Below are 12,198 nucleotides of genomic sequence, written 5' to 3' on the forward strand. Positions count from 1 at the left end.
TTGGGGCCGCGCCCATCCTGGACTTGCACCCCTGGGGCCAGGGCAGTGTCTCAGCATCTCGGGCTCCTGGCTGGTGCTCAGCTGCTCGAGGTGGTGCTGCTGGTGCTGGGTGCTTTAGCACAGGCTGATGTGAGGCAGCAGGCTCTCTGTTTGCTCCTGGGCATGGCTTTTGAAGGATCTCATGTCTTTGTCCCTCTTGACTCCACTTCCCCCACCCAGAGCTCCTGCAGCTCAAACATCCCTGTGTGACTTCACACACATCAGTGGCAGCAAGCCAGGGAGGGCAGCTCTGGCTGGGAAAAGAAGCAGGAAACCTGAGAAGCAAGATAAGAGCTTCAGAGATGAAGATCGAGGAGCTGGAGCTTTTTTCCTCCACTCTCTGCCCTGAGGTCTGAGGGTCTCCACCACTTCCCTGCTCCCAGCCAGACTCCTGCTGGGGCTGTTGCTGTTTCCACCCCAGGCAGCACAGGGCCTGCTGCCACTCAGTGTCCTTGCAGAAGCAGTGAGCAGTGATGTCCCCCAGCCTGGCTCGGAGGGGACCCTGGGTGAGCAGCAGAGCTGTGCACACCATGAAGAGGATGCAGACAAACATCCCCTCAGGGATCAGGCAGGGGGAAGGCAGAGATGCTGCTCCTTCGAGGAGCCCCTAACTCAGCCCACGTGGCTGTCAGGCAGTGTCCCCACCACAGGTCACATCCAGCAGCGATGGGGACACGAGGCTGCAGTGGGGTGGGGGAGTCAGTGCCATGTCACCCAGCGTGGCAGGCAGTGCCACCAGAGCCGTGTCCCAGCAGCCACTGGCCTGGCCCGACCCACCCGGATTAAGGAGCCTGCAGGAGTAAGTAATTTAAATCCAGATTAGGTTTAAGCAGCTGCTACGCAAAGGGCATGTGAGCAGAGGGGATGAGCAGGTGAGAGGCTGAGTGGCACCCCTGGTGTGAGGGGCAGTGAGAGCAGAGTCTGTGCCCATGGGGTATTGCCCGGGACGGATTTTCCTCCAGGCTTGGCTTGCGCACACCAGACAGAAGGCAGCAGTGCTGTGCCGTGGGACGGGGCACCCCGGATGAGATGCTCCCTGCCATGAAGAGAGAGCCCAGAGGAGGATGAAGCACAGGGACACGCTGGGCTGCTCCCTTCAGAGGTGCTGCAGAGGGTGCACCCCTCTGTGCAGGGCTGCAGACCATGTTCCACCTCTTCTCCCACTGCTGGTCGTGGCTGCAGGCCATACAGGAGCCCGTCAGGTAGGTCCCTGTGCCCACTCCCGGGGCTCCCACGGTGACAATATTTACCCATGTGTTTTGAGTGTCACCAGGGTGGTGACAGGGGAAGACAGGTGCCTGAAGTGTCCCCAGACTGCTGAGCAGGGCACACGGGTGTCCTTGCTGCCCCTGCAGCAGGCAGGAGCTGGCAGGCAGGGAAGCAGGCTGGGCAGGGATGCAATGCAGGGATGGTTCCACGGGGATTCTGGCTCTGCAGAGTCAGCAGCTCCCCAGGAAAGCTGGGGAGGATGAACTGAAACACCTGCCTTGTTTGCATGTGTCAGGACATCCAGTCTAATTCCCTGGGACGGCACTGCAAGGAGGTTTATGGTCCTCTCCCTCCAGAGAGGACACCTTACCTCACCTGCTGTAATTCTGGAGGTGGAGCCATGCCACCTGCTCTGTATGTTTAGGGAAGAAAATTGTATTGCGCATAACTGTAGTGGCTTGCCAGTGGCAGAGAAAATGTTGCCTGTGTGGCTCTGGTGGATCATGTTGCTGGAGAGTGGACAGGACTGTTCAGCAACAGGAAAAACACCTGAGTCCAGGCAGAAACTCATAAAATCATCCTTGCAACTTTTCCCTGCCTGTGTATACTCAAAATTTACTGCAAGGAAGGTGTAATCATTGACTGCATATAAGGAAGAATCATGCTGGCCTGTGCATATAATTGCTTAATCCTGTATGCTTTGAGAATAAATCCTTGCCATAGGAAGCACCTTGGAGGCTCTGCAGTGTGGCTGTCCCATGGTATTGGGGTGGCTCCAGGCACTTGTGCCTGTCCTCACCCTCTCCCATGCACCAGGGATTGTCCCTGCACTTGTCCCCAGCTGAGACAGAGCCTGTGTCACTGTCCTGCCCCTCTCCTGGCTGAAATGTAGCTGCCACGGGCAGAGTCCTCTGCCTGGGGGCCAGCAGTGGTCACTGCTCCCCCGGGAGCACTGCCTTTTCTGGGGTGCTCACCTGCTGTTGTTGCTCCCCAGGAAGGTGACCCTCCTTGTCATGGGGCTGGACAACGCAGGGAAAACCTCCGTCATCGCGGACATAGAGAGAGGTGAGGAGCGGCACAGCCCCGAGCCAGCCCAGACGGGGCAGCAGCTTTGTGGTCCTCTGAAACCAAAGGACCGAGGCTCCAGAGCCGCAGCCGCTGTTCTGGGCGGAGGGCACGGCCGCGTCCCGGACAGCCCTGGGGGTGGGAGCGGGGATGTGGCCGGGGCAGAGGGGCACACGGCACAGGGACGCTGCCGGGCCCCGTGCCAGCTCTTTGCGCTCTCCCCACCCCAGCCCTGGCCGGGGAGGTGCTGCCCGGGGCGCAGCCCGGCCAGAGCCGCCTGCGGGTGGACAGGTTCGAGGTGACGCTGCTGGACCTGCCCGGGGCACAGCGCTCCCGCAGCGCCTGGCGCAGCCACTACAGCGAGGCACACGGGCTCCTCTTCGTGCTGGACTCCGGGGACCTGGCACGGGTGGAGGAGGCCCGCAAGGTCCTGAGCCGCGTCCTCAGCCATCCTGATGTCGCCGGGAAGCCGCTCTTGCTGTAAGATTGGGATGCAAGCTGTGAGCTGCGGGTGAGGGGCGGAGCGGGACCCTGCGGCGGGGTCTGTGGGCTGCTGCGGGATGTGGTGCCCCGGGAGCTGTCGGGGGGCGCGGGGACATGAGGATCCCAGCAGTGCTGGGAGATCGGAGCATCCGTGGGGAGGAGGTGAGGAGGGGGCTCCGGTGCCAGGTGAGGCTGGGGCAATGCTTCACCTAAGCGCAGCCAGCCCGGGATAAAGCACACAGCCTCCCTCCGAGGCACGGGGGCCGAGCTGGCGGTGACGGCCGCTCCTGCCGTGCCCCAGGCTGGCCAACAAGCAGGACGCGCCGGCCGCGCTGCTGCCCTGCGAGCTGATCGAGCGGCTGTGCCTGGAGCGCCTGGTCAACGAGAACCGCTCTCCGTGCCGCATCGTGAGTGCGGAGCCGGCTTCGCTCCCGTCCCCGCTCCCGTCCCCGCTCCCGCTCCCCGCTCCCGCTCCCCGCTCCCCGCTCCCCGCTCTCCGCTCCCGCTCCCCCCGCCCGGCGCTCCCCGCGCTGATCCCCGCCCGCCCTCCCGCAGGAGCCCTGTGTCGCCAAGCGGGTCCCCCCCGCCGGCCCGGCCCGCACCACCCTACAGGGGCTGCGCTGGCTCCTCCGCGCCGCCGCCGCCGGCCCGGCCCCGCCGGACGCCGCCCCGGTGCCGCCTGCCCCGCGGGCCGCCCGCAACCGCCCGTCCGCCCGCAGGTGCGTGCGGGGCCCCGTGAGCGTGTCCCCGGCCCCTTGCTCCCCCCGCAGCGCTCGTCCTCACCCCGCTGTGCTCCCTCCCGCAGGGACCGGCCGCCCCCCGGGGAGGATGCTCGGGAGGGCGCGGGGAAGAACGGGGAGCCCCGGGCGGTGCGCCCCGTCTGCCGCCTCCTGCCCCTGGTGAGTGAGGGAGCGGGTGGCGCCCGGGATGGACGGGGTGCAAGAGAGGCTCTGCCACCCGCTCCTCATCCCCCTTTTCCTGCCCAGGAGGAGAGCGCTAAGGGCCCCAGGAGGAGGAAGAGGAAGGTGAAGGTGAAGAAGAAGGGCTTGGGGCAGCCAAGCCCAGCTGAAGAGCCGGAGGGGCCGGGAGTAGGGGCTGCCGGGGGGCTGCTGCTCCCCAACAGGGTCGGGCAGGAGGAGCCCACGGCCTTCGGGATGGCCACCCCCCATCCAGGTGAGAGGGGTCTGTGGGCAGCTGCCAGCTCTGCAGGACCCCCAGAGCCACCCCATAGGGAGGTGGCCAGGCCTGGCAACGTGACCAAACATTGGACCACTGGTGGCCACCACCTCCATCAGTTTTGCTTGCACATCAGCTGAGTGCAGAGCCAGGTCACAGGAATCCAGAGGGGAAGAGGAGAGACACCTGAGCATCTCCACAGGGGATGGTGCACTGGAGGACAGCCCACCTGCCACCAGCAGCCCTCTCAGCTGGTTTGGTGACAAAGGCACCCTTGCTCAGGTGTGTGATGCCTGAAAATTTGTATTTCTCTATTCAGCACAGGGTATGAAAAAGAAAAAAAAGAAGAAAATCAAGAATAAAATCAAGTCACGGGAACCTTCTGTGGAGCAGCAGCGTGAGGAGGTCTCAAGCACCTTTGGTGGGTATTTCTCAGGACAGATTTTGCTGAAAGCATCAGGGGTCTGGCCTGCTGGCAGCGGGCTGCGAGCTGTGCAGGGACACTTGGCCACAGGGGGCTTGGTGTGGGGACACGGGCACAGACAAGTGCTGCTGCAGGGCTGGGTGGGGGCTGCTGTGGGGGCAGATGCTGCTGCCTCTGCTGTGGGTGGGATGCAGGGAGGCCACCCGAGTGACTGTGCTGGAGGCTGGGCTGTCCTTGCAGCCCTCACTCAGCACAGGCTGCCGGCTGGGCCGTGGAGCTGGTCCCAGCTCAGGGCCTGACCGCCCCCTTGTTCCCAGATCTGTACCGCCGGGCCATGCTGGCTCTGAAGATGAGGCAGGAGCAGAGGAAGCAGCCTTCGGCCATCGCCCCCTGAGCAGGGAGGCACCGAGCCCGGGCTGTGCTCCCGGAGGAGCCAGGCTGCCATGGGCCCCACAGAGCTGCCGGCTGCTCGGCCAGGCCTGGCAGAGCTGGGAAATGGGTCCTGGGGCATGAACTGCATCTTTGTCCCCTGCGTGGCTTGAAAACCAGGGATCCAGAGGGGCGAGCCAAAAGTCCCTTTGTAAGACGCCTCTCTGGCAGCCGGGCTGCAAACCCGAGTGAAAAGGGAACAGCCGGCCCCCTGCCGCCCCCCGTTCGTATTCCCTGGAAGACTCCGTCTAAACCCGGATTAGTCTGTGCGGGAGAGGAGGACCCCAGCGAACAGCAGGGGAAAGCTTGTCTCTTGAATTGACCTGTGCCCGGGGAAAGCCGTCTTTGCAGGTCAGGGCTGACCTGGCCCGGCACTCCCTGCCTGCTGCCTGGGACGGTCTCGGTCCCTGCCGGTGAAGGAGGGAGGGCAGCCCCGGGCGCTCTGCAGAGGAGCTCCACATCTGGCAGGGCTGTCAGGACCCGCTTCCCACCCTGCAGGAGGGTGGTGCCCGTGTTTGTGCGCCCTGCAGCCCGTCAGTGAACATTTATGTTCAAAGGCAGCCGGTGGCGGAGGCTCCATCCCCAGGAGTGTCCCCCTGGCCCTGCCACCCTTCCAGGAGGGACACTGTCGCTGGCAGCCTGGCCCTCTGCTGCCCCGGCCGGTCCCTGCCGTGAGATGGCAGAGCTGTCGGAGCCCGGCCTGGGACACAGCGTGTCTGCCGGCTGCACGGCCGGGAACGCTGCCCTCAGCTCTGGAAACACTTCACCTGAAGTCCGGGGTTGGTGACACCTGCAGCCAGCAGCGTTACAAGCTGAGGTGTGCATTAGTCACCTCTGCTCCCATGTTACTCATTAACAGGCAATGCCTCTGCGGTCCAGGGGAAGGCAAATCAAGGAAGCCCTTCCCTTGGCAGGGCTGGAAAGGGAAAAGAAGATAAACTGGCCACTCTGCCTTGCCAGCCTGCCATAAAGCTCTGTCTGACTCTGCTGTATTCAACTGTTGGTGACTACAGGGGTTATTTGTAAATAAACTGTAAATAACAGCAGCAGAAGTTAATAGTGCCCTGTAAATACAGCACTTTCAGTGACCCCCTGTCTCAGTCTGGTGGAGTTCCCTGGGATGTGGGTGCTGTGGGTACAGGGCAAAGTGGGGGGCAAAAAGGAGATGGTGGTGAGTGGCACCCTCACATGAATTTCAGGTTTGTTGGAAAATGCTGGAACTCCAAACGTGCTGGAAGCAGGAAGCAGTGCCTCAGCAGCTGCTCGGGAAAGACACATTTTCTATCTCTTGTGCATAGCATCAACAGCACTTTCTGCAGGGAGCCAGCTGGGTGACACAGCCCTGCTTTGCATTTCAGCACTTGGATATGATCTAGTGCATCCTTTTTTCCCAGTTTCCAGAGAAGCTGACTCAGGAGCACCAGGGTAGGCAAAATATTGTGCCTGGTGCCACAGCACTGTCGTGGTGCCTCAGCCTGGGCCGTGGCTGCATTGCTGTAAGGTGGTGTGTGAGTGCTGCATTTCTGCAGCTCTTGGTGCTGCTCTCTCAGACACCCACGTGTGCCAGCAGGGTCACCAGCGGCTCTGTCCACAGCCTGGGTCCTTCTGAGCCCGAAGGATGGAGACAGCCAGAGATGGAGGGAGGGAGTCTGAGCCTGGCTGAGCTCTGGCTGTTTTTGTGCTGCCAGGAGAAGATGAGGAGATGTTTCAGCAACTGCCTGTGGGAATACACCTCCCACCGCCTCATACCAAGGTTGCTTTGCACAATTGGATTGTTTCCTGATGGCTGTGATCGCTATCAGCACTTAAACGTGTGTGCTGGAAGTTGAGTAGTGAGCCTCCTGCTCTTTTGTGAGGAACACTGCCTGGTCAGCGTTCAAAACCCTGCCAAGTCCTCCTGTGTACGGACACCACCAGTCCTTCCAGGCAGCACAGGGCCTGCAGGAGAGCCTGGAAGATGGGTCCACGTGCTGAGGCTGTCAGCCCCTCTAGTTCCACCCATGGCCCTGCTGTGCTTTCTCCAATGTCATTACATTTCACTTCATGTTATAGCCCCCCGAGAAGAGAATGGGGGGTGATGTTGACTCTGAAGCCTCCTCTGAGAGCCCTTGGTTTGCCCAAGACACATGGGCAGGGCAGGAGGGTCCCCACTGCAAGCTCTTGTTGAGAGTACTGGCACCTCTGCTGCTCTGCATCCACTGCTCTGTTTTCTCAATAAAACCTAAACTCTGTGGGTTTTCCCATTTTCCCCATATACATTGGAGTTTCCAGCAGAGTGGGAACCATTGTGGATTTCATAATCACTTCCAGGATTCTGATGGAGACACCCTTTGGGAATCAGCCTTCCTGGCAGCTGCAGAGAGGATGCCCCGTGCCCGAGGGGCAGGACAGGGGAGGTGAGCCTGCTCCACACATCAGGGAGTTGGGTGGCAAACCCAACAAAGGAAAATAACCTAAATAAGAGGCAGAGATTTGTGACCTGTGAAAAACTTGGCAGTCCTTTGTTCTTTGCTAACCCAAATTTACAGAACAAAGAGCTAGCGAGTGGTTTTTGGGAGCATCTCAGACACTGGAATTTGAACAGTGATTTAGGGCAGCAAAGGGAATTAATTTCAAGTGATCCAGGTTCATGGGTGTTTGGAAAGGCAAATGGGATGGATCACATCCTGTGGGGTGGCTGCAGGTGACTCGAATTCCCCGCTGTAAATCCCATCACCTGTCCTGGGGCATATAAACTGCCAGAGAAAGGGGAGGGGATTCCTGGGTACAGAGCCTGGGGTTTGGGCTGGGGAGGGGCTTTCACGTGGAGCTCTGTCCTCTCTGCTTTGTGAAAGAGGTACAAAAATTAATTACAATAACTCTCCTAGCCCAGCAGGGCAGTGGCTCTGGGGGAAAGGCGAGCAGCTCCTTAGCTTTGCACTCTGGGGTGTGGGCTCTGGCCTGCGTTGCACTGCTGTCTGAAAGCTGCTCGTAGCATGCACCGACCTAAATAAACATGTGTCAAGAAGGTCAGTGGATTTTAAACCTTGGAATGGGTGTTAGGGTTGATAAAAGCCTGGAGTGGGTGGTTTTTTGCACTTGAGAAGCTGGTTGCTGTGTACACTTTCTCCTGCTTGCAGGTTCTACCCTCTGACTAACTTGGGTGGGCTGGGTGCCAGCAAGCTCTTTTGGAAGTTTCCCAGTGAAAAAGTGAGAGTGCCAGCATGCTCTTGTGGAAGTTTCCCAGTGAAAAAGTGACTGTTGGAAATCGGCTCAGCTTTTTTCAGATGAGCCCACCAAGGTCCAGGTGATTTTCAAGAGATCATTCAAGATATTGCAATATATGTGATAACAGGCAGCTCTCAATATGTTGAAAAATGAGCAGCCATGCACAGTTTGTTTTGGGTGTTTTGTTACCTGTTGTAGAACCTCTGTTGTGCGGCACTAAAAATGAGATCTGGAGTGTTTGCTGTCATGTGTGCTGAAAAAAAAAGGCTGTATTCTTTGACAATAACTCCCTAAGCTTCTTTTGATGGTCATGGAGGAGGCTATTAAGACATTGTAAGGAGGAAGAGGACAAAGGACTGGAAAATGAGAAACTGTGAGAACTTTCCCTTTCTAGGTTAAATGAGCCTTGTTGGAGACATTGTTGCTGGAAGAAGGATATAATCAAATTTATTTAGTAGATAGCTTTGTCTTGGGGCCCCAGGAAATATGCCGGAGTCTGAGGTATATAAATTTGTCATGTCATGTACCAAATATATTTGTTGGGTTTCCTTCCTCTGAAAAAGAAAAAGCCTTCTTTTTAAAAAGGGGGATTTTGTTGACTAAAATTGGTATTCTTTCCTAAATTGTCACTCTGCAAGTTGCTGCATATTTGAACAGGTTATATCACACTATAAGGACAAAGTGCCTCTTGAGGAAGCCTATCAGGCTTTTATTAATTAGGGCTTGTGCTACAGGATATCTCTGGATGTGGGATCAAGAGCCAATTTATTAACCAAATTTTTTCATTTGAAAGTCAGCTGCAGCAATCAGAGCTCAGGCCTTGTCTGTGAGAGATCTTTCACCTTCTTAAGCTGCACTTACATTTCAGTGCAGCTGAGTTTAGCAAGACTGCAGCCCAAATACCTGACCTGCTGGCATGAATCTTGCTTGCTACCCAAGCTGTCATCTTATTAGACCTTACACTCCACCTTCCAAGCACAGTGCAGCTGTAGGAGAGGTTTGGGGGTGACTTTGTGGGGTTTTTCTATGTTTATTTTTTGGGCCAGGCTTGCGTTCATAGATTGCAGGTGCAATTGCTGCAGAGGCTTGCAGCAACCAGCTGAGCTCTGTGCCCTGCTCCAGCAAAGAGAGCTGCAGGTGGAGTGATCAACTGATCGAAGATGCACTTGAGGGGTGGAGAAAAGCGTGTGCAGGTCCCCTTGTGTGATGGACACTGCCGTGTGGGGTCACTGCTGGTCAGCTCCACGGCGCTCTGAATTCGCCTCTTCCTTCCTTTTCTTGGGAAGGCGCAGGGGAGCTCCCCAGGAGTCCCTGCTGCAGGTTGGGACATCGCAGGGGCAGTCCTGGAGCTGATCTTTGGGCACAGGTGTGAGGCAGGACTGGGGAGCTGGTGCTGCAGGGATGGGACGGGCTGCAGGGCTGCATGCACACCCTCTGCAGACAGCTGCTGGCCTCCCTCCCTCCCTCACGGGTGTTTGCCAGTGATGCAATCCCTCCTGCAGCACCCAGGCACGCTCAGCCTCGCTGGTTTCTCCAGGCAGATGGGCATGAGGGGAGCATGGAACGGGCACCCTGCCCTGCTGAGGGGCAGTGAGCACTGCCAGAGGTGGCACAGCTACAGGCCATCGATAGGACTCCACAGGTACAGAATTTGGGTGGCTTTGGCTGCTTCCAGACAGTGAGCTCCTGGTCCTGTGCTGGCAGGGAAGATTGGGAGTCTCAAATGTGCACAGGCAAGAACTGTCTGCTGGAATCTGCTGGCAAAAATACTCTCATTTCTTATAAAACCTGATTCACCAAATCAGTGAAGGACTTGCCTGTGAAGGAAAAAAATGGGGTCAACTTCTCCTTGGCATTCCCCTCGGTGATCCTGGCACGCTGTGATGTACCTGGGGCTCTCAACAGAGCCCTGCCCCTCTCCAGAGAGCTGGGACTGAGCAGCCCTGAGCGTGAACTCCCTTCCCCAGCTGGAGATGGCCCTGCAGGGGCTGTCAGGGGGACAGGGTGGCACTCAGCAGCGAGTGCCTTCTCCCGGATGCTCCTGCCCGGTGCGAGGAGCAGTCAGTCAATGGGCAGGTCATGCCCTGGCAATAAATTAGCTGCCAACCCACACGCTTGGATTAACGAGACCTGCTTCAAGCTGTAGCGACTCTAAAGACAAACCTGTAGTACCCGTCCGGCGGTGGGAAGGACTTGGGGAGAGGTAATGCATCTCCACTGACCTCATACGACATCGGATATTATAAAAATCCGTACGGTATTTGGAAGACGTGGAAAGCAGATTCTTGTTTTACAGACAGTGCTTTATCCTCCAATGGCCGCACGATGGCAGAAGAAGCAAAGAACACTGCAAAAATAAATATCTGAAGGGAAAAAAAACCAAAACACAATGGTGTTAGAGCGTGTCCCGAGGCCGGAGGGGAGCCCGGCCTCTCCGGCTGTGGTCCCTGCCAGGGACTGAGCTCCGAAACCCCCATCGCCGAGAACAGCCGAAACAAGACGGGAGAAGGATTTTGTGGGAGTATTTAATGGGTTTACCCACGCTGTGAGGCTCTCCCTCGGGTCGCTCCGTCCGTGCCCTGGTTGCAGTCTGCCCCGCGCTCGGCTGGTGCGCCGGATTTTTATGTGCACATTTTTTGTGCTAATTGAAGAGGCGAGGGACTCCAACCAAGCCGTATGGGGCAAAATTCTCCCTGCGACAGGGAGCTGTCCCTCGTGGTCCCTTCCCCGGGCAGGACTGGCAGGAGTCCGTGCAGGAGCGCTCCGGGCACAGCTCCGCCCGTGCGCGGCTGCGAAAGGCGCGTTAAAACAGATTTCCCCTCCAAGACCAGCGAGCCCATAGAATCGCCACCAAATCAGCAGTGGAACCGTGCAGGCCGTTCCAGGCTCTGAAAAAGCCCAGTCAGGGCTGTTTGCTTCCTCTCTGCGGGGCTGGTTTTGCTGAGACGGGGTTTTGCTGCCCCGCAGCCACTGTGTCAGCAGCAGGGCTGACAGCTGCCCGGATTTCTCCAGTGAAACCCTGCCTGTGGCTCCTCGGGGTCAAGTTAGGAGATGGATGGAGCTAAACAATCTGGTTCACGGCAGGAACCTGTGGCTCTGCTCTGGCTGAGCTTGGGAGACCAGACACTCGCCTGTGGCTCTTCCCAGCTGTGCTTGCACTTATTTCATCCAGGAGCTCCCTGGAAAAGGGTCTGTCCCTGGTGACAGCGCATTGAAGCTAATTATCTATTCTTTAATTCTGTATCACAGTCCAAGTCTTGCATTTTGCTTCTAATCCCAGCAAACTTTAAAAATTAAGACATCATAATCTCAAACTAAACTGGGTAGGGGCTGCAATTTGTATGGCACAGGAGTTGTAAGGACAAGTGCAGCTGCAGGGATTCTTCTGCTGGTGAAACCAACTCTCCTGATCATTAATTCAGGTGAAAGGTGAGGAGCATCTGTACCTGTAACAATATATTGAGAAGAGAACAGAGCTATTTTTCTGTGGGCCAGGTAGGCCAGATTGCCTTGACCTTTGGAAACATGCAGGGGCCAAACCCCAAACACTGCTGGTTCACTGGGCATGGCTGGTCTGTTCAGCACCTACCACAGAGCCCTGCCACAGGAAAAGTGTCTGAGAACAGCAGCTCCCTTTTCTAGCCAACACAAACAGGCTGGAAAAACATCAGGAAAGTACCCAAAAAGCAAGGCAAAGGCTGCAGGGTAGCGTTGGTGTAACTTCAGTGCTCTGTTGCTTTGTGGGGGAGGGAACTCTGCAGCCAAACTGGTTAGGCATTATATAAAGATGTTTAACAATTGCCATTCATTATTTTAAAGTGCCTGGCATTGTTTTCTGGTTTCCTCTGTTGTGGTGTGAGGCCTTTGTGTGGAAAGGTGAGTAACAGCCCAGCTGCACGGGGAGCAGTGGGAGGGCTGCCCTTGGGATGCAGGTGAGTGCTGGCTGTGCCTCGGGAGCTCTGCCCTGCTCTGCAGGGCTGTGGAGCCCTCCCTGATCCCTCTGCCTGCTGCCTGGGGAGAAGGGGGGTTAAAAAACCCCATAGCTCCTGCCTGCCCGACACCTGACTTCTATTTTGGTGCTGGGGCAGGCTTAGCTGTATCACACTGTGTGAAACTGCCAGACAGTGGGTGCTTATGCAGAGCAAATGTGACTGGGTTTAGCCTTA

The 12,198-nt window shown here is 57.5% G+C and overlaps 1 protein-coding gene across 1 annotated transcript; it reads left to right on the forward strand.

Moving 5' to 3' along the window:
• Window positions 1-1,179: 1,179 nt before the first annotated feature.
• On the forward strand, window positions 1,180-5,056 carry ARL13A (ARF like GTPase 13A). Its single transcript, XM_084212965.1, has 9 exons — window positions 1,180-1,241; window positions 2,243-2,451; window positions 2,544-2,793; window positions 3,098-3,203; window positions 3,352-3,515; window positions 3,602-3,695; window positions 3,783-3,969; window positions 4,292-4,393; window positions 4,714-5,056. Exons 1-9 carry the CDS (start codon window positions 1,183-1,185, stop codon window positions 4,788-4,790), a joined length of 1,248 nt encoding a protein of 415 aa, XP_084069091.1. The 5' UTR covers window positions 1,180-1,182; the 3' UTR covers window positions 4,791-5,056.
• Window positions 5,057-12,198: the final 7,142 nt, after the last annotated feature.

This window comes from Fringilla coelebs (genome assembly GCF_963513975.1).
Source record: "Fringilla coelebs genome assembly, chromosome: 11".
NCBI classification, from domain to species: Eukaryota; Metazoa; Chordata; class Aves; order Passeriformes; family Fringillidae; genus Fringilla; species Fringilla coelebs.